We start from the raw sequence: 20,860 nt of genomic DNA on the forward strand, positions 1-20,860 counted from the left end.
TATTTGTTGCAATCAATTTTGTTTCTATCTTCAATTTGATCTAGATTTAACTGTGGATGAGTTTAAAATTCATGTAGATACTGTAAATGACAGCCTGAACACAGCATTTCATCTTTTTTACTCAACACCCCCCCCACCCCCCCCCCCCCCCCACCCCCCACCACCACCACCACCACCACCACCACCACTTTACAGGGAGTGCAGAGTTATTAGGCAAGTTGTATTTTTGAGGAATAATTTTATTATTGAACAACAACCATGTTCTCAATGAACCCAAAAAACTCATTAATATCGAAGCTGAATGTTTTTGGAAGTAGTTTTTAGTTTGTTTTTAGTTTTAGCTATTTTAGGGGGATATCTGTGTGTGCAGGTGACTATTACTGTGCATAATTATTAGGAAACTTAACAAAAAACAAATATATACCCATTTCAATTATTTATTTTTACCAGTGAAACCAATATAACATCTCCACATTCACAAATATACATTTCTGACATTCAAAAACAAAACAAAAACAAATCAGCGACCATGTAGATACTGTAAATGACAGCCTGAACACAGCATTTCATCTTTTCTTTGCAAGGACACTCAAAAGCCTGCCATCCATGGATTCTGTCAGTGTTTTGATTTGTTCACCATCAACATTGCGTGCAGCAGCAACCACAGCCTCCCAGACACTGTTCAGAGAGGTGTACTGTTTTCCCTCCTTGTAACTCTCACATTTGATGATGGACCACAGGTTCTCAATGGGGTTCAGATCAGGTGAACAAGGTGGCCATGTCATTAGTTTTTCTTCTTTTATACCCTTTCTTGCCAGCCACGCTGTGGAGTACTTGGACGTGTGTGATGGAGCATTGTCCTGCATGAAAATCAAGTTTTTCTTGAAGGATGCAGACTTCTTCCTGTACCACTGCATGAAGAAGGTGTCTTCCAGAAACTGGCAGTAGGACTGGGAGTTGAGCTTGACTCCATCCTCAACCCGAAAAGGCCCCACAAGCTCATCTTTGATGATACCAGCCCAAACCAGTACTCCACCTCCACCTTGCTGGCGTCTGAGTCGGACTGGAGCTCTCTGCCCTTTACCAATCCAGCCACGGGCCCATCCATCTGGCCCATCAAGACTCTCATTTCATCAGTCCATAAAACCTTAGAAAAACCAGTCTTGAGATATTTCTTGGCCCAGTCTTGACGTTTCAGCTTGTGTGTCTTGTTCAGTGGTGGTCGTCTTTCAGCCTTTCTTACCTTGGCCATGTCTCTGAGTATTGCACACCTTGTGCTTTTGGGCACTCCAGTGATGTTGCAGCTCTGAAATATGGCCAAACTGGTGGCAAGTGGCATCTTGGCAGCTGCACGCTTGACTTTTCTCAGTTCATGGGCAGTTATTTGGGGCCTTGGTTTTTCCACACGCTTCTTGCGACCCTGTTGACTATTTTGAATGAAACGCTTGATTGTTCGATGATCACGCTTCAGAAGCTTTGCAATTTTGAGACTGCTGCATCCCTCTGCAAGATATCTCACTATTTTTGACTTTTCTGAGCCTGTCAAGTCCTTCTTTTGACCCATTTTGCCAAAGGAAAGGAAGTTGCCTAATAATTATGCACACCTGATATAGGGTGTTGATGTCATTAGACCACACCCCTTCTCATTACAGAGATGCACATCACCTAATATGCTTAATTGGTAGTAGGCTTTCGGGCCTATGCAGCTTGGAGTAAGACAACATGCATGAAGAGAATGATGTGGACAAAATACTCATTTGCCTAATAATTCTGCACTCCCTGTAATCACACTCTAGATCTCACTCTGACATATAGCATAGAAACAGAGACAGTAAACAGAAAACCCTGTTTCGTGTGCTCATTTCCTAATAACATTTACATCTATTATAATGGATTATTTCACAGTGGGGGATACATTTCATCACAGTAGCTATCTTTCTGAAATTGCTGTAACTAAGCTAAGGATATGATTCCTCCACTTTTGCCTTCTTCGGTACCATGTGCCAACACGGTGTTGTGCAGCTACATGAATTCTACTCCCACAGAGGTGTGTATTTGAGCATTTGTAGGAAGTTAAACAAGCAAAGCCATCTTTATTTACACTTATTTACAGCAACCACTGACCAAAGCAGATAACTCATGAGCTGGAGAGGAAAATGGCAACTCATAGTAGGCCCATAGGGAAAAATTGGTTTGTGGATTTATTACTTCTGTAATTCATTATTAGCAGAATATCCTAAAAATCCTCCTGAAAGGCCTTTAGTTAATCCAAAATGCTGCAGCAAGAGTACTAACAGGGACAAGAATGAGACACACACACATACACTCAACAAAAATATAAACGCAACACCTTTGTTACTGCTCCCATTCCCCATGGGATGGACGTAGAGACCTAAAATTCATTCCAGATACACAATATAACCATCCCTCCCAAACAGTGGTCACAAATCAGTCCAAATGTGTGGTAGTGGGCACATCTGCTATATTGAGATAATCCATCCCACCTCACAGGTGTGCCACATCAGGATGCTGATCTGACATCATGAGTAGTGCACAGGTGTACCTCAGACTGCCCACAACAAAAGGCCACCCTGGAATGTGCAGTTTTTTGCGCTATTGGGGGTCTGGGGACCCAGAACCGGTCAGTATCTGGTGTGACCACCATTTGCCTCATGCAGTGCAACACATCGTCGCATGGAGTCTATCAGATTGTCAATTGTGGCCTGTGGAATGTTGGTCCACTCCACTTCAATGGCTGTGCGAGGTTGTTGGATATTTGTGGGAACTGGTACACGCTGTCGTATACGCCGGTCAAGCACATCCCGAACATGCTCAATGGGTGACATGTCCGGTGAGTATGCTGGCCATGCAAGAACTGGGACATTCTCAGCTGCCATCTGCCCTGAACAATGTGAACCATGATTCATTCGTGAAGCGCACACCTCTCCAACGTGCCAGATGCCATCGAATGTGAGCATTTGCCCACACAAGTCTGTTACGGCGACGAGATGGAGTCAGGTCAAGACCCCAATGAGGACGACGGGCATGCAGTTGAGCATCCCTGAGACGGTTTCTGACAGTTTGTGCAGAAATTGTTTGGTTGTGCAAACCAATTGTTCCAGCAGCTGTCTGGGTGGCTGGTCTCAGACGATCTTGGAGGTGAACCTGCTGGATGTGGAGGTCCTGGGCTGGTGTGGTTACACGAGGTCTGCGGTTGTGAGGCCGGTTGGATGTGCTGCCATATTCTCTGAAACGCCTGTGGAGACGGCTTATGGTTGAGAAATGAACATTCAATGCACGGGCGACAGATCTGGTTGACATTCCTGCTGTCAGCATGCCAATTGCACGCTCCCTCATTGCTTGTGGCATCTGTGGCATTTTGCTGTGAGACAAAACTGCACATTCCAGGGTGGCCTTTTGTTGTGGGCAGTCTGAGGTACACCTGTGCACTACTCATGATGTCAGATCAGCATCCTGATGTGGCACACCTGTGAGGTGGGATGGATTATCTCAATATAGCAGATGTGCCCACTACCACACATTTGGACTGATTTGTGACCACTGTTTGGGAGGGATGGTTATATTGTGTATCTGGAATGAATTTTAGGTCTCTACGTCCATCCCATGGGGAATGGGAGCAGTAACAAAGGTGTTGCGTTTATATTTTTGTTGAGTGTATATGTATCTTTAATTCAATTCAATCTTTATTGACAAACTTTATGCACATAGTTAAAAAAAAAAAGAAACAAGACAAAACACAACATATAAACCTTAATAAAAAAAAATAAAGTATAAAATATTTGTAAAAATATTAAACCACAGTATACATAAAATGCACAATTACTTAGAAGAAATCAATAAATACACAAACACTTCAACCAGTGCTTCCTCAGACTGGAAAAGTAATGGGAACCACTCACTGTCAGATCTGCGAGTGAAAAAATTATACTGTTACTAGAGCCATCCAATCATTCTCTAAAAGTAAACATTAAATTTCTTAAAAGTGCTTTAAAAGTCCAAACACCCACAGCTACAAACATCTGACTGGCAATTCTTATGGCGTTATTTTTGTGCCACTATTCCGAGCGCACGTAAAAGAAATTTGAGCGCACTTAAAAAAAAGTTTGCAGGTGCAAGTGTTGCATTTTGCGAAGAAAAGCTAAATTTAAGTGAACAAAATTCATTGCTGTGTGCAAAAAATTAATTTCAGTGTTTGCTATTATCCATAAACACACACAATAGCAGCCCCTCTCACTCAGTTTTTGCATTTGCGCTAGTTCGCAATGTGTTGCTTGCGCTCTCAACATTTCTGCCCGTGCGCGCTCAACTCTTTCTGTATATTTGTGCCACAAAAACCAGCCAATCACAGTCTTGGATGCAAAAATATCTGATTGGCTGTTTTGGTCTCCAATCAGCTCGAAATGACGAAATGCAATATCCCAGAATCCATTTCGTCCAAAACTCAAACGAGGCAGTGGTGGAGTTTGAAATATTACTCTTTCTGGGACAAAAACAAACATAAAAATATCTAAGCTATACGGTCAGCTGGTGGGTAACACCAGCTGACCGCATAGCTTTCATCTCCGAAAACGTTAGAGCACTTATGTGATGTCTTGATAAATCGAGCAGATATTTGAATTTTACACAGCACCATTCTCGCATGAAAATATCTTAAAAATTTATTTTGTGACCCAGAAAGAGTAATATTTCAAACTCCGCCACTCTGTGTTCCTCAGCCACTGCTTCGCTTGAGTTTTGGACGAAATGGATTCTGGGATATTGCATTTCGTCATTTCGAGCTGATTGGAGACCAAAACAGCCAACAGATATTTTTGCATCCAAGTCTGTGATTGGCTGGTTTTGTGGCACAAATATAATGGTGTAGAGAAAGAGTTGAGCACGCATATGACATATGAACACGTGTCTTTTAAGAGGCTATTCGTAGAAATTGGAAGTTCACTTCCTCTTGAGACACCCAATGACCAAATGGCGCCTTGTCAAGAAGCAGCTTCACAGAGCTTGGCACTGGACAAAACTCTGTGTGTAACAGTCCCTGAACACCATTTCTCCACCAGTTCTCATTTAGGTTCCCCATGCAAAAGGAGGCTATCACAACCAGCTTAAGCCTAATGAGCTAATTTCCTTTAAAATGATCACATCTTTGATACAAATTGCTAGAATACTTCTTGTTTCACTATTGTGTTTTATGACCTCTCTGTCTTTACTGCCTCTGCGTATTTATTTTTCAAATTTCTTAACACACAAGTCACAGTTTAATGGGGTCAGAATATTAATAATGCAATGGGTTGCTTAGTGGTGCTCGCCTTACCATCAATCAGCAGGCTACATCAGATTTGTCTTCTTGAGAATAATTTGAGGAAAATTAAGGCTTACTTTAGCAACAGGACATATTTAAGTTTTAACAATAAATTCTCATGTTCATTAACCCTTTAAAGCCGGTCGGAGCAGGCACGTTCTGTTTTGCGTCACTATGTTTAAATCCCTGTAGAACCGGAACCCCGTAAGCTAGCGCAATAATTTTTTTTGCATATGAAACCGGAGGAGTTGTACTTACATCTTATGCCATCAGCTTGCCCTAGGTCATGGTTTCCTTCCACATATAGCTTTGCAAAAACTGCATAAAAAGCGCTTGCAGGAACAAAAACATAATATTCCAGAAACAGGCTTTGCCGATTTGATCAGCTGTTCGTAACACTTCCCACATTGAAACAGGCGCAAACGATCGCATGTCCGCCATTTCCTGCCTGAAACCGGAAGTGACGTCATTTTCGCAGAAAATGTAGTTTTTTACTTGTAGGCCTTAAGAGCCTATACTGTGTTTTTATAATTCATGTTTGACTTTATGCTTTTCTGAATAGTTTCTGGGATGCTTAGAACTCGAATTGCACTGCTGGAAATAGTTTATTTTGATGCACATGCTGTTTTCTTTGCAAATTTGCATCATAGGATTGTTTTTCGTTTTTCCTGCAGTGTATAAAAATTGTTCTCAAAATCTCAAAAATAAAACTGAAAACACTCAAAATAAATTTCCTGTGGTGGGAAAACATTTTTTGCAACTTTTTTGTATTTAAAGTTTGGAGGGATAAACCTCTTAAATTTCTCAAAGTAGAAATATATGTAAAAATAAACAAACGATTTTCAATTTTTTTGTAGTACATTGCACCTTTTTGCAATTAATGTAGTTACTATAGACTTAATGCAGACATATTATTAAAATATGGGCTATAACAGATGTATTGATGTATAGCAACTTGAAATGCTCCCAAAAATGGCACTACAGCATGTAAAAAAAAGTAAGCTCTGGCGGACTTCTTGGTAGGTCTTAAAGGGTTAATAAAATTCATAGCAGAATTACACTGAATTAAATTAACACATAATCTCTTTTATTTAATAACTGACAAAAGCAGATGTCTAAATTAAAAATTAGAGTGGGGTTTGACAGTAGAAGCATCAGCATGTGGCTCAGTCTCCAGAGGGTCACTAAAAGGAGAGATGGCGACAATGCTGGTGACAAATTAAATGAAATACAGGCATTAAAATGTAGAACAACAGTAGAAGTCTGTATATATATATATAGAAGACAGTGGCGTGTCCTGGGGTGGCACAGACCATCCCCCCAACCACACTGGCCACCCCAGGTGCCACCCCGAAGCTAAAACAATGAAATTCAATCAAATATAAATTGTACGATTATGTTTTCTCAGTGAAGCTCAGATATCCGAGTGTAACTGAATGCAGCATCGGCTTCTGAGCATCACGTTAGCAAAGGAAGGAGAAAGACTGCACTGCAGAAAACAATTTTTCGGTGAAAGAAAATGAGGAGAGAATAAATGTCCTGGTAAGTAATATTAAGTGTGTTCAGTTTAGTAAACTTCTGTGAAATTAGAATACCAAGGAAAAAATAACACTTAAAGAATTATTGCAACCATCGAATATTTCAGACAGTAGGCTGCTGGGGGGAGCTAGCATAAGAGTTATGAGTTATAAGATATAATCCAAGTCGTAACATTGCTGTGTGGAGCTGCAGATTTGGTTGCAGGTTAACATAGCTGGACTGGCCATCGGGCATACCGGGCATTTGTCCGGCGAAAATATTACACGTTTCGTATTGAGCTGAGTACACAGCAAATTCAAAAGTGTTAAATATATTGGTGTTAGTAGACTTTGTGCAAATGCAGAGTTAATTTTACTCTAAGTAGAGTCACTTTCTTTTAATGTAACTCTGAGGTGTAAAACATTAGTAGTTAAAATCGAGTGTTAAAAATGAGTGTTTCTATATTAAATCTTGAGGTGTCAAAATGGAAACATTAACTCTTGACTTCTTAACTCTGAACTCCTAAAGGGGCTATGACACTAATAGAGTAAATTCATAGACTCCGCCCCCAGCATCACAGGTTCCGAATGAAGCTGAAGGGAAGCCATTTCAGAACATTTAGCTCTCCATTTTTCCGAGTTGTTTGCCACGCCTGGTAAGGCATTTTTTCTGAGATTCTTGTAATTATTATTACTACCTTTTACTTCTGTGGCTTTTTTGAGTCGAGACAAAGCTGTGTGAAAAGCATTAGCACGTTGCTCGGTGATAGCATAAAAATCAGTTTTAGCTAGCTGAAATGTATTGTTGGCGGGCAAAAGACTTGCATATGAGTGTTCAGTCATTTTTTTGCTAACTCAAATACACTTAAAACAATGTTTAGGTTGGCATAAAATTATGGTGGCACTTAAAGCCTGAAAACTATCTCCCACATAAACCGATATAGTAAACGGCAATAGCAGATGTGCTGACTGGGTTCTATGTTAACATTTAGATCTTTTCAGAGTTTTGTGCACTCATTTTACGTAAAAATTAAAAAGATCAAGGCTTTGAATTTATTACGGAATTAACTATTGTCTGTGTTCTTCAGTTGTTATAGAGAGCATCATTTTAACAAATGTGATGTGGGTAGGGCTGCCACAAACGTTTATTTTGATAGTCAACTAGTCACCGATTGTTTTTGCAATTAATCCACTAATCAGATCATGCATCAATTGGATGTAAAACGGATAGCTTATTGCACCAGCAGCATCTGCTCTTATATAACTATCATTAGATTACAGCTTTAAGTGTTTAAGGTATGTGCTAACTAAAAATAAAGACAAGATGGTAGTTTATTAAATGTTAATTAAATGTGCAGAGTGTTTCGGTGGAGTTTAATAAAGTCAGCCGATTTACTCAGGAACAAATAAAATACTGAAAAAAGCCAAACAATAACATTTTTAAGTTATCTAAGTGACTTATATATCATGTTTAACCTGAGTAGCGAAAGACGGCGGTGGGTTTGAAAATGATTTGCCGGGAGTCCGGTGTTCCCACGGGCTCTGGTGAGCCTTGCTATCGAGCTAGTGGGTAACAGACGTCTCCGAAAACGTCGGAGCGCTTCTGAAAATATGTGGTGTCTTGATAAACTGAGCAGATATTTGAGGTTTACACAGCTACATTCTCGCCTGAAAACATGTTAAACGTTTATTTTGTGACCCAGAAAGAATAATAACAGTAATATTAAAACTAACTAGCTGCCACCATTGTTGGAAACTGAGCAGGGCCGCGCTATCAATTCTGGGACACAGCTTCTTCTTCTTCGGGGTTTAACGGCAGCTGGCATCCTTGTACATGCAGTGCTGCCATCTTCTGTTTCAGTCCGTTATTACACTCTTAAATCCTGCTACTTATTCCTGCGTCTTTTGGGATCTTACAAAGCTTAAAACGACGCGTCGACTATTAAATTAGTCGTCGACGACTTTGATAGTCGACGTAATCGTGACTAGTCGACTAATCATGGCAGCCCTAGTTGTGGGTATAATATTGACTTGAAAGATGGACAAATTGTTTAGTATCTAGAATTGTCTTTTGGGAAAATGCTTTGCTTAACACAAGTTATGGATCATGATTCTTTTTTTTTTCAATTGATTACCAGGTTATTTGTCCAATTAATTACTGTACAACTAATTTTTTTATTGAATCTCCACACAGGATATGCTTGCAAAGGTGGAATATGGGGGAGTGCAGAAGTATGTCAAAGTTCCAGAAAGTGATGACTGCTTTCATTTCCACCAGTTTCTTAAAGATGGTTTGTACTCATGTGCAATTTAAATGAGTATAAAATTATCACCTATAAGTGATCAACAGTAAGACTTGGTGGTTTTAATAGTATAGTGACATTTTGGATTTCTTTGTTTCAGTTATGGACAAGTTCAGCTTGCAGCCTCAATTCTTCACAGAAGGTGTACTCATCCTCACTGATACGTCTGACACTGAAGTTGTCGCAGACATTTTTGATGAGCTGGTAAAGTCTGGAGTTCGAGCTTTCAAAGTTGGATATAGAATGCAGACAGCAACAGGTACAGTAGATCCATAATAATTTAGAGGAGTACATTTCTTCATGGTCTTCAAAGTTTACATGAATATTAGCCAGATTTAACAACCTTTCAGATTCCAATTTTCTTCTTTGAAAAACTGTAAAATGCTTTTACATGTTGAGTGCATATTACATGCTGTTATCAGATATAATTTATGTGGTTGAACATTATTGCAGTTGTTGTGACTTCTCATATGCATTTTGCACATTTTTTTTCAATGCCTTTTATGTCCCTTTTTTCCCCTTTGACATTGAGATCAGTGTGGCTGACGATGAATCAGAGTCATCGGTACAGCCAATCCCTCTTGCCCTCCTGACATCGCCAGTTTCATTGTCAGACCATCCATCGTCCCCAGCTTCTACCAGTTCATCAGATTCAACTATGATCCTCAAAAGTACAAAGAACAGGAAGAAGGGCCTACAAGTGCTTGATCGCGATGAAGCGAAGCAGGTCAAAAGCAAAGCCTAAAGCAATTTCCAGTGCTTAACAGCATTATACAAACACTAACTTTTTTGTATAATTTGCTTTAGTTTAATCAGTATGACTTTTTTTTTTTTTAAACAGAAGGTTTGTAGTGTCCTGAGCTCAAACCCAAAGGGTGAAGAAATTTTCAATGAATACGACAAAACTAAAACACTGTCAGATCCAACTCATCGACAAATGGTCAACATACTGGTTACCCATGTGATTCTATCATATCTGCAAGTATTCTTTGATGATCATAAAAACAATTGTCGAGTGAGCAGAAGAGCAATACACTTTGTTTTGTTTTTGAAAGGAGGATTCCGCCCATAAGTGTTCGGACTAACTATGCACTGGGGATTGCAACGCTTTTTCCATATCTCCAAGATCCTTACTCAAAAAATGGCTATGTAAGTGTTATCTCTGAAACGCAACATCTCTGTAATTTATACATGTTGTTAAAGTGGTACCAAATATGCATTCCTTTGTTGCATTTTTTTGTTGTGTATGTTTTTTGTTTGTTTTTGTGTGTGATTGATGTGCATGCATGAGCAGGAACATTACTATGATCCGGAGGCTAATACTGGCTATCTTGCTTGGAGACTCAAGACTGTCCAACGCAATACCTATGATGGTGCTAGTGGGTGTCCCAGGCCAAGCTTCCAGCACAGTCCAACAACCCGAAGAGAATCTTTGTTTGTTAGTGGACAGCTTTTTGGTGAGGAGTGCAGAGAGGCTCTGTCTGTTATTAGACACTCAACAGATAGGTCTGTGGTTAAAGAGAAGATGAAAGCTACTTTTGAATATAGACAGAAGCTGGTACATGACCCAGATGCAACATCATCAATCTTGGATGTCTTCCCTCGTTTCCTTGATACACCGGGGTTGGTGAGTATATTTTTAGATATTTCATGATATGAAACTAAAGATAACATTTTGCCAAGAACACTTAAGTAACCAGTATTTGGTTCCTGTTTTGTCTTATTAATAGATTGATCAGGATTTTGCAATGATGCTTGGAGATGAAGCCTCTGGAAGATTTCTTACAAAGTGGTCTTCGTATTTCAAGCAAAAAATCATCGCAGAAAGCCAAAGTCTTCCATCAAGTCCTTGTGTTGAGGAGTTACGAGCATCTTTTGATACGGAGGCTTCAAATGACTGGGGTAAATCTGGACAGTGTTTCAGTATATAAAATACTTACATTTCCATTTGTCTGTCCTAAAACAGTTAACTGAGCGGAAATAGACTAGTAAATTAGTAATTTATGCATCCTTGTGGTTGTAAGCATTTCCAGAAATCTCATCATTTAACTACTTATTTTCCAACTGTTTTCTAGTCCATGTTTAACCTTTTGTCTCAAATGTGCTTTTTGTCTTTAAGGCTGGGATAGTGACATGGCAGCTCTTCTGTTGTTGCTGCATCTCCTGCCCCCAACATCAAAAGGCCACAAAAAAACAGCAAAAATTAGCTCTGCACAGGCAGCCAATCATCTTGTGAGATTCATCAAGGTATACTCTATTACTCTACTCTATTTTTTTGTAAAAACTGTTTGTAATTAATGATTTTTGGTCCATGGTAAGCCACAAGATAAAAACAGAAAAGACGCAGTAAATTAATTACCTTTTGTGTATTTGATATGAAATCATGCTGTATCTATAGATATCAGAAGAGATAAAATCTGGTATGGCTTTCCTTTCCAAAAGAAGTTAATCCACAGATTTGGGTTCAGCACACACTCATTGCCCCTGCAAACAGAAGAATGTGAACTTCAAAAATAAAGCATTACTCTGTTTTATTCTACTTGGATCCATTTGTGTTAAGACGGGTTACTTGCTTGGGCCCATAGACCTTATATATGCAAGCCAAACAGTTGAAAAGAAATTTTACTCATGATTGAAATGTGCTATTCAAATTCCAGGAAGGAGTCAGCCTCACTGCTTTCCTGGAGAAAGCTAACACCAGGCAGCCCTTCCTTCTCTGCATTGGTGAGCAAAAGAAGAACATTCAGAGGTTCTTCATCATTGTAGACCAGAAAGCTATCCCATGTGATGCTCCAACTTCAGTGGCTGCTTTTGATGGGCTTTTCAAAGCACACTTTGTCTTCAGCCTCTCATATGATGAAGCTCTTTCCAGTTTCTACACCTTCATTCAAACCACAATCTACAACATTGATGTTGGAAACACAAAAGAAAGCCCTCGAGTCAAGGAACTGAGAGCATGTCTGCTGCAAGACCGTTAAATGCCCGCAAGGTCCACACGCTTTTGGGAGGATTTAAAAAAAACAAAAACAAAAAACTCTTTGACAATGTTCAAATGCTTTGTTTGTAAAATGCACCACAAAAATTGTTCAGCTCTTTGTCAACATTTGTCAACTGGAAGTCTCATATAAATCATATACATAACAAAATTTCAAGAAGTGTCTCAATCTTGAGTAAAGTAAAACACATTCTGGACCACAAATCACTCCACATTCTCTATTGTTCCCTGATTGCACCGTATTTGAATTACTGTGCAGAGGTTTGGGGCAATACTTACAAATGTTCACTGTCATCAATCTTTATATTACAAAAAAGGGCCTTAAGGATAATCCATAAAACTGGTTACAGAGATCATACAAATCCACTATTCTTAAAATCAAAAATTCTAAAATTCACAGATCTGGTTCATTTTCTCAGTGCACAAATTATATATAAAGCAATAAATAACCTGCTTCCTGACAATATTCTAAAAATGTTTTCTAAAAGGGAACGGGGATACAATTTGAGGGGGGAATTAAATTTAAAACATCCTCGTATCTGTCACGATACACTTTCCCGCAGCAGGGAGGTCGCAGGTCCGGGGGGGGGGATCTGAAGCAGACGAGAAGGCAGGTCACCAACTAATCACAAGTCACGGATATGAAGCACAAGAGCTGTGAGAACACTAACGTTAGGGGTACAATCATCCAGCGACGAGAGGATCTGTGTTCCAGCCTCAAATAGTGCTCCCGGTGATGATGGGTGAGTGTTGTCAGGTGTGTGTGTGGGCCAAGGGCGGGAGCCCACAGTGAGCTCCGCCCAGGCAGAGAGGGAGAAAACAGCAACAGCAATTGTAGCCTTGTGGGGCCGACCGGGCAGGCACGGAGACCATGACAGTACCCCCCCCTCAACGGGAGCCTCCCGGTGACCCACCAGGCTTACCTGGATGCCTGCGGTGGAAGTCCCGGAGCATGGCACCATCCAGGACAGCAGCTCGAGGCACCCAGGAGCGTTCCTCTATCCCGTAGCCCTGCCAGTCAACCAGGTACTGAAAACCCCGACCCCGGCGCCGGGAGTCCATGATGCGGGTGATATTGTAGACCAGCTGACCATCCACGAGCCGGGGGGGCGGCGGGGCCCTGGAGGGAGGGCACAACGGGCTGGAGAGCACCGGCTTGACCTGAGACACATGAAAGACATTGTGAATGCGCATGTTGCGCGGCAGCTTGAGGCGGACAGACACAGGGTTCACAATGGCCTCAACGGGAAAAGGGCCAATAAACTGAGGAGACAGCTTCTTCGACTCAGTCCGTAGCGGCACAAAACGGGTAGCCAGCCATACTTGTTGACCGATGGTGTACACGGGGGCCGGTGTCGGTCAGCGAGGGTCTTGTTCCGCTCCTTAGTACGGAGCAGGGCAGCCTGAGTCGCCCGCCAGGCACGACGGCACCCGCGGAGGTGAGCCTGTACAGAAGGAACGGAGTGCTCACCTTCGATGGCCGGGAGCAAAGGTGGTTGATAGCCCAGGGACGCTTCGAAGGGAGACTTGCCCGTGGCGGAGGATGTGTGGCTGTTGTGGGCGTATTCGATCCATGGAAGCTGTTCACTCCAGGTCGATTGGTTGTGCGAAGTGACACAGCGGAGGGCAGCTTCCAGCTCCTGGTTGGCCCGCTCCGATTGCCCGTTACTCTGTGGATGGAAACCGGAAGACAGACTGACCTTGGCCCCCAGTGCGGAGCAGAACTCCCTCCAAACACGGGACGTGAATTGCGGCCCCCTATCCGAGACGATGTCCTCGGGGATCCCGTGAAGACGGAACACATGGGAGGTGAGGAGCCGGGCCGTCTCCAAGGCCAAGGGGAGCTTCGGGAGGGCGACGAAGTGTGCAGCTTTGGAGAAACGATCGATAATGGTAAGTATGGCGGTGTTACCAGCGGAGGGCGGCAGGCCCGTGACAAAGTCCAAAGAAACATGGGACCATGGTCGAGCTGGTGTAGGGAGAGGCTGCAGAAGACCCGGTGGAGGGCGGTTCGAAAGCTTATTCCGGGCGCAGGTCGAACAGGCGGCTACATACTCCTTGGCATCCCTAGTCATAGCAGGCCACCAGAAGTAACGTCGGAGGAACGAGCAGGTGCGGAGGACCCCAGGATGGCATGAAAAGCGGGCGGTGTGAGCCCACTGGAGAACCTGAGAGCGGACGGCTGAAGGAACGAAGAGGCGACCAGGTGGACCAGTGCCAGGATCCGGTTCGGTCTCCTGCGCCTCTTGGATGAGCCCCTCGATCTCCCAGGAGATGGCTCCAATTATGCAGGCGGCCGGGAGGACAGGCTCAGGGTCCGAGTCCTCCCCAGTGATGGAGAATTGCCTGGACAGGGCGTCTGGCTTTACGTTCCGTGTTCCTGGCCTGTAGGTGATAGTGAAGTCAAAACGAGCGAAAAACAGTGCCCACCTGGCTTGCCGGGAATTGAGACGTCTAGCCGAGCGCAGGTACTCCAGATTCTTGTGATCCGTCCAGACGATGAATGGTTGTGCTGCTCCCTCCAACCAATGTCTCCACTCCTCCAGGGCCAGCTTGACGGCCAGAAGCTCCCGGTCCCCGATGTCATAGTTACACTCTGCTGGGGAGAGACGGCGAGAATAAAAGGCACACGGGTGCAGCTTACCGTCCATCTGTTGAGACAGAACTGCCCCAACCCCGGAGTCCGACGCGTCCACTTCCACAACGAACTGCCGTGTAAGGTCCGGTTGCCGGAGTATGGGAGCGGTGGTGAACCTGTCCTTGAGCAGGGCGAAGGCTCGCTGAGCGGCAGAATCCCACTGGAAGGGAACCTTGGGAGAGGTGAGTTTAGTGAGAGGGAGAGCGATTCTGCTGAAATCACGAATGAACCGTCTGTAAAAGTTGGTGAATCCCAAAAAACGTTGCACTTGGCGGCGATCAGGAGGAGTAGGCCATTCCACCACAGCCCGCACTTTCTCCGGATCAGTCCGCAAGTCCCCCTTCTCGATAATGTGGCCCAGAAAACTCACTGACGCCACGTGGAAATCGCACTTCTCCCCCTTCACAAAGAGCCGGTTCTCCAGAAGGCGTAGCAGGACCTGCCGGACATGGACCTTGTGCTCCTCGAGTGTCTTAGAAAAGATCAAGATGTCATCCAAGTACACAAATACACAACGGTTAACAAAATCACGAAGGACATCATTAACCATCGCCTGAAACACTGCGGGGACGTTAGTCAGCCCAAACGGCATCACGAGATACTCAAAGTGGCCCCGATGCGTATTGAACGCGGTCTTCCACTCATCCCCCTCCCTGATGCGCACCAGGTGGTAAGCGTTGCGCAGATCCAGCTTGGTAAAGACGGTCATGCCTTGAAGCAGTTCAAAGGCGGAGGAAAGCAACGGCAAAGGGTATTTGTTCTTAACAGTGATCTGATTAAGGCCCCGAAAGTCAATACACGGCCGCAGCGAACCATCCTTCTTATCCACGAAAAAAAACCCAGCCGCGACAGGGGAAGAGGAGGGGCGAATCAACCCTGCCGCCAGCGACTCCGAGATGTAACGCTCCATAGCATCCCTCTCAGGCCGGGAGAGGCTGTACAGGCGGCTAGACGGCAGCGGAGCTCCAGGAAGAAGATCGACGGCACAATCGTACGGGCGGTGCGGGGGAAGGGACCGCGCCCGATCCTTACAAAAAACATCCCGCAGATCATGATAAACCCGCGGAACCATCGAGAGGTCCGGGGCGTCCGACGGCGAGGCCGTGGGTGGGAGCGAAACGGGGGAAGCCGCAGCCCGGAGGCAGTTCATATGGCAGGCCACACTCCAACCTAGTACGGCACCCTTCTCCCAGTCGATATGCGGGTTGTGGAGGACAAGCCAGGGGTGACCCAGAACCAGCGGAGTGAGAGGAGCCTTAAACGAAAAAAAACAAATCCTTTCTGCGTGATTGCCAGAGAGAGATAATGAAAGGAATTCAGAAACATGAGTGATGTCAGGCAGGCGCTGGCCCGACAGTGCGTGAACGCGGAGGGGGCGTGACAGAGGCTCCAAGGCGATGTTCAGTTTGGCGGCGAGTGAGGTGTCAATAAAGTTCTGCTCAGCCCCAGAGTCAATGAGAACGGAGAGAGAATGAGAAACAGTCCGAACACGCAGAGTAGCCGGCAAAAGAAGCCTGGGGAGAGGGCTTTCACTCGACAGATCGCCCACCAGCACCCTCACGATCACTGGTGAGCGCGCCCTTTTGCCAGCGTTGGGCAGGAGGAGACAGAGTGGCCTTTACGGCTGCAATAAACGCACTCACCGGAGGCAAGACGGCGCTGGCGCTCCGCGGGCGACAGCCGTGAGCGCCCAAGCTGCATGGGCTCTTCCCCATCCCCGGTGTCGGCGTCACACGACCCATGGGCTGCAGTAGGGGTCCCACAAAAGTCCAGCGGGGCATGCCCCGAACGCGCGCGTGCGCTCCGATGTGCGCGCACCTGATCGTCCACCCGCATACACAAAACCAGAAGCGCATCCAGGGAGGAAGGCAGTTCACGGAGCATTAGTTCATTCTTTATTTCCTCATTAATATTAGTGAGCAATGCACTTTTAAGGGCCTCTTCCCCCCATTTCGCCTGTTCAGCCAAGGTAGAAAAGTCAATAGAAAAATCAGCCATGCTGCGTTTACCTTGTTTAAGCGCAAGCAAGCGCTGGCCGGCGGTGGCAGTTGTGGCTTTCCTGTCAAACACACCTTTAAACTTAGTAAGAAAGTCAGAAAAGGTGATGTCCGGCTCCGCCTGAAGCGCAGCTTGAGCCCAGGTTAGAGCACGGTCCTGGAGTAACTGGACGATATAAGCGATTTTCGCACCATCAGTAGAAAAGGTTTGCGGTTGCTGGCGAAACTGAAGGGCACACTGAGTGAGAAAACCAGCACATTTATCAATCTCTCCCGTGAAAGCCCTGGGAGGCTGGATGATTCTGTCACGATACACTTTCCCGCAGCAGGGAGGTCGCAGGTCCGGGGGGGGGATCTGAAGCAGACGAGAAGGCAGGTCACCAACTAATCACAAGTCAAGGATATGAAGCACAAGAGCTGTGAGAACACTAACGTTAGGGGTACAATCATCCAGCGACGAGAGGATCTGTGTTCCAGCCTCAAATAGTGCTCCCGGTGATGATGGGTGAGTGTTGTCAGGTGTGTGTGTGGGCCAAGGGCGGGAGCCCACAGTGAGCTCCGCCCAGGCAGAGAGGGAGAAAATCTTTTTGTACTTACAATGGCTTTAGAAAACATCTTCATAATGTACATAGTCATTATCACGATAAACATGTAGGGATGGAACAGGAAGTTGCCCAACAAACACATTCTCTAGGAGACTCTTTTAGTGATCAACCATCTACTTCTGCATCTGTATCACAGGTTCCCACTGTTATTTCACAGGACTCGCTTGTTGGAATGTGTGGATCTATTGTCGCTCACTTACAAGCTTCTGGTCTTACTGAGAGTGCTGTTCAAACAATAATTAGTTCTGTTGAGGAAGTTGTCAGTGATGTTCAGAGTCAAGCAAGAGAAGTAGTACTCCAAACATTTTCCCCTGATAGTAAAAAATCAGACATTTACAAAAGAGTTGAGCACAATTTAAACCAATTAGATAACCCCTTTTCAAAATTTAACACTGAGGAAAAAAAGACAGAAATATTACGATGAAAAATGGGAAATAGTTGAGCCTAAAGAATTTGTACTTTGTGTAAGATTGGATACACGTAGACATAGAACTACAGGGGTTTATAGCGAAACACCTGTCAGAGACAAATACATGTATGTGCCCATTTTAGGTACGATACATTCAATTTTCAAGAATAAAGACATTAGAGAATGCTTCTTGCATGAGAAACAAACACAAGCTGGGTTATACAAAGACATTAATGATGGATTATATTTCCAAAACCATCCTCTGTTTTCACAACAGAAATATGCTCTACAGATTTTACTGTATTACGATGATTTTGAAACTGCTAACCCATTAGGTTCGAAGAAAGGGATCCACAAACTGGGCTGTATTTATTTCACTATAAAAAACCTCCCACCAAAGGTTAACTCTGTGCTGATGAATGCACATCTAGCTGCTCTTTTCTACACAGACGACTTAAAGAAATATGGTTTTGAAGAAATACTAAAGCCTTTGATGACTTGAAAATTTTAGAAACTAAAGGAATCCTGCTTCCCTTTACTGAAGAGCCAGTGTTTGGTTCTGTTGTTCAAGTTACAGGAGACAATCTTGCTTTAAATGGCTTACTAGGTTTTGTTGAATCATTTAGTGCAACAAACTGGTGTAGGTTTTGTTTAGTAAACAAGGAAGAAATTCAGTCTGTATTTAATGAAGACAGTTCGGACATTGTTCTGCGCTCCAGAGAACTTCATATTGAACACTGTAATGCGTTAAGTGAAGACCCTGCTCTCACTTCCGTTTATGGAGTTAAAAGATCTTGTGTGCTCAATTCATTGGAATATTTTCACAGCACTGACAATTATGCAGTTGATATAATGCACGATTTATTGGAAGGAGTTGTGCAGTATGAGCTCAAACTTTTTTTTCAATACATGATCAAAAATGGCTACATCTCCATTAGCACATTACTTGACAGGATACAGACGTTTAATTATGGTTTTGTAGAGCGTAAAAATAAACCAAGTGGGTTAAAAATAGATGATAACAGCAAACATTTAGGTTTAAATGCCATTCAGTCATTATGTATCCTACGCAATACTGCACTAATTTTTGGAGACATAGTTGAGCGGGACAATAGCCACTGGAATTTTGTTCTCCTGTTGTTGCAAATTGTTGATATTGTGTTGTCCCCAGTCCTTACTGATGGCATGATATGTTACTTGAAACATCTGATCTGTGATCACCATAACATGTTTAAAAAATTGTTCCCTGGTAGAAAATTAATTCCTAAACACCACCTAATGATTCACTATCCAAGGTGTATTAAGAAAATTGTCCCTCTTATCCACATATGGTGTATGCGTTTCGAAGCAAAACACAATTTTTTTTTAAAAGGGCTGTCAAAAATTTTAAAAACCTTACAAAATCTCTAGTAAAGCAACATTGTCAATTGGCCTTTTACTATGAAAATTATTGTTTTAAAAGATTTCAGTTCGGTCCTTTAAAATTAAAAAGAGTTGATAGCATGGAAGGTGGACATTTGTTGTGCGAGTCATTAAATGTAGATTCATGTGTAAATGTTTCAACTACAAATTGGGTTAGAAATTATGGCACTGAATACCAGGTTGGTTTGTTTTTATGCACTGGAATGTCCAGTGATCTACCAGTCTTTAAGAAAATTTGCTATATCATAATACATGAACAACATGCATTCATATTAGGCTGTACTGTCAACACCTTGTACTTTGATGAACACTTTCATGCATACTGCATTGAAGAAAAAAGTAATGAGCATGCTGTTATTTCAATTGACCAGCTCACCTATGTTAGACCCTGTGACAAGCAATATTCAAAGGAAAATGAGAAGATATACATTATTCCATATTGTTACATGTTTTAAAAAAATGTTTTGAAAATGTGGGGCATATAAAAATAAATCTTTTTCAGAAGAACATTGGCTCTTTTTAATATTTTTTTCCCCAAGGAATTTCTAAAAGATCAAAACAGTAAAATTTACACTTTTTAGAATTAATTAGACGATAACTCTTTTATAGTCAAAATAAAATACTCTGTAAGAGTTTATATATTAACTCTTAACACCTAGTTAGTGTTAATGAGTGTTAAATTTTCAACTCCAGGCAGATTTGATATTTAACACTAAATCAGAGTTCATGTACCAACTCTCCAAAAAGAGTTAAATTAACACTCTCTGATGTGGACCCATATAGAAACTTTAATAGTGTTGAAATCAAATCTGACGGTGTTAATTTGGACATGCTGGATTTGCTGTGTAGGGACGCAGTTTGTCCCGTACTTTAGCTATAATGGAAAAAGACACAAAGCTGGATTTATTCTGTGTGTTTACACTGCACAGCTGCCTCTTCTTCTGTCATTCTCTCCCCCTCCTCCTCCTGTTGCTACTTCAATCATGAAACTCGATTGAAACCAGGATCCTTTTCTATGTAGCTGACAGCTGGTAACTGTGCAGGGGCGGGTCTAGCAAAGTTTTGCCAGGGGGGCAGGTGGGGCATTAACAGGGAGAGGGGGGCACAAAGAAACACTTTTTTTTCTTATTCTCATTTAAAATATCTAACTTTAATTAAATTAACTTTAATTAAATAATTATCTGAATCTTGTGAACAAAGTTTTTATCTGACGTAAAATGTATAGAAATCATACATATACCAACAAGACAGTGTACATCACTGTCACAACAGCATTTGTTTTCATTCAAAGGCTTTATGGCTTTAATACCTGGTGGGCCGGTCTCTAGTCAAAATGCCCGATTTTTTTGTCCCAGTCCAGACCTGCAGGTTAATACTGGCAGTGTCACCATGCCAGCTGACTGTATTTCATCATCAGCCACTGTTGTTCTTTATACATCAGTGTTACCAAAGTTTATCATAACGCAGCATAGAAAGTATTTACTTGCTTTCAGGTTTCATTCAAATGTTAGCCTTTTCATTTGTTTCCCCACTTTTTTCCTGTTTCAAAATCAAACACCAGTTTGTGAGAAAATTATCTTATTTTTTTAATAGGCAGATAAAGTTTTGCATTGGCTTATTTTCCAGTTGTATGTTAAAAATGTTCGTATTTTAATAT

At 42.7% G+C, this 20,860-nt stretch overlaps 1 protein-coding gene and 1 long non-coding RNA gene across 7 annotated transcripts in view; one reads left to right on the top strand and one right to left on the bottom strand.

Moving 5' to 3' along the window:
- The window catches only part of LOC112436393 (uncharacterized), a 305,941-nt gene that overhangs the window by 156,117 nt on the left and 128,964 nt on the right, over window positions 1–20,860 (bottom strand). The gene's annotated exons all lie outside the window — the stretch shown is intronic.
- On the top strand, window positions 10,531–12,552 carry LOC143413699 (uncharacterized). The gene is made up of 4 exons (XM_076877055.1): window positions 10,531–10,764; window positions 10,868–11,039; window positions 11,257–11,384; window positions 11,795–12,552. Exons 1-4 carry the CDS (start codon window positions 10,663–10,665, stop codon window positions 12,113–12,115), a joined length of 723 nt encoding a protein of 240 aa, XP_076733170.1. The 5' UTR covers window positions 10,531–10,662; the 3' UTR covers window positions 12,116–12,552.

The sequence above is a fragment of the Maylandia zebra genome, linkage group LG2, assembly GCF_041146795.1.
Source record: "Maylandia zebra isolate NMK-2024a linkage group LG2, Mzebra_GT3a, whole genome shotgun sequence".
Lineage (NCBI taxonomy): Eukaryota > Metazoa > Chordata > Actinopteri > Cichliformes > Cichlidae > Maylandia > Maylandia zebra.

Coding starts and splice junctions, on each gene's coding strand:
- LOC143413699 (XM_076877055.1), top strand. CDS start 10,663: ATGAAAGCTACTTTTGAATATAGACAGAAGCTGGTACATGACCCAGAT. Junction 10,765..10,867: donor TCCTTGATACACCGGGGTTG/GTGAGTATATTT, acceptor TCTTATTAATAG/ATTGATCAGGATTTTGCAAT. Junction 11,385..11,794: donor ATCTTGTGAGATTCATCAAG/GTATACTCTATT, acceptor TTCAAATTCCAG/GAAGGAGTCAGCCTCACTGC.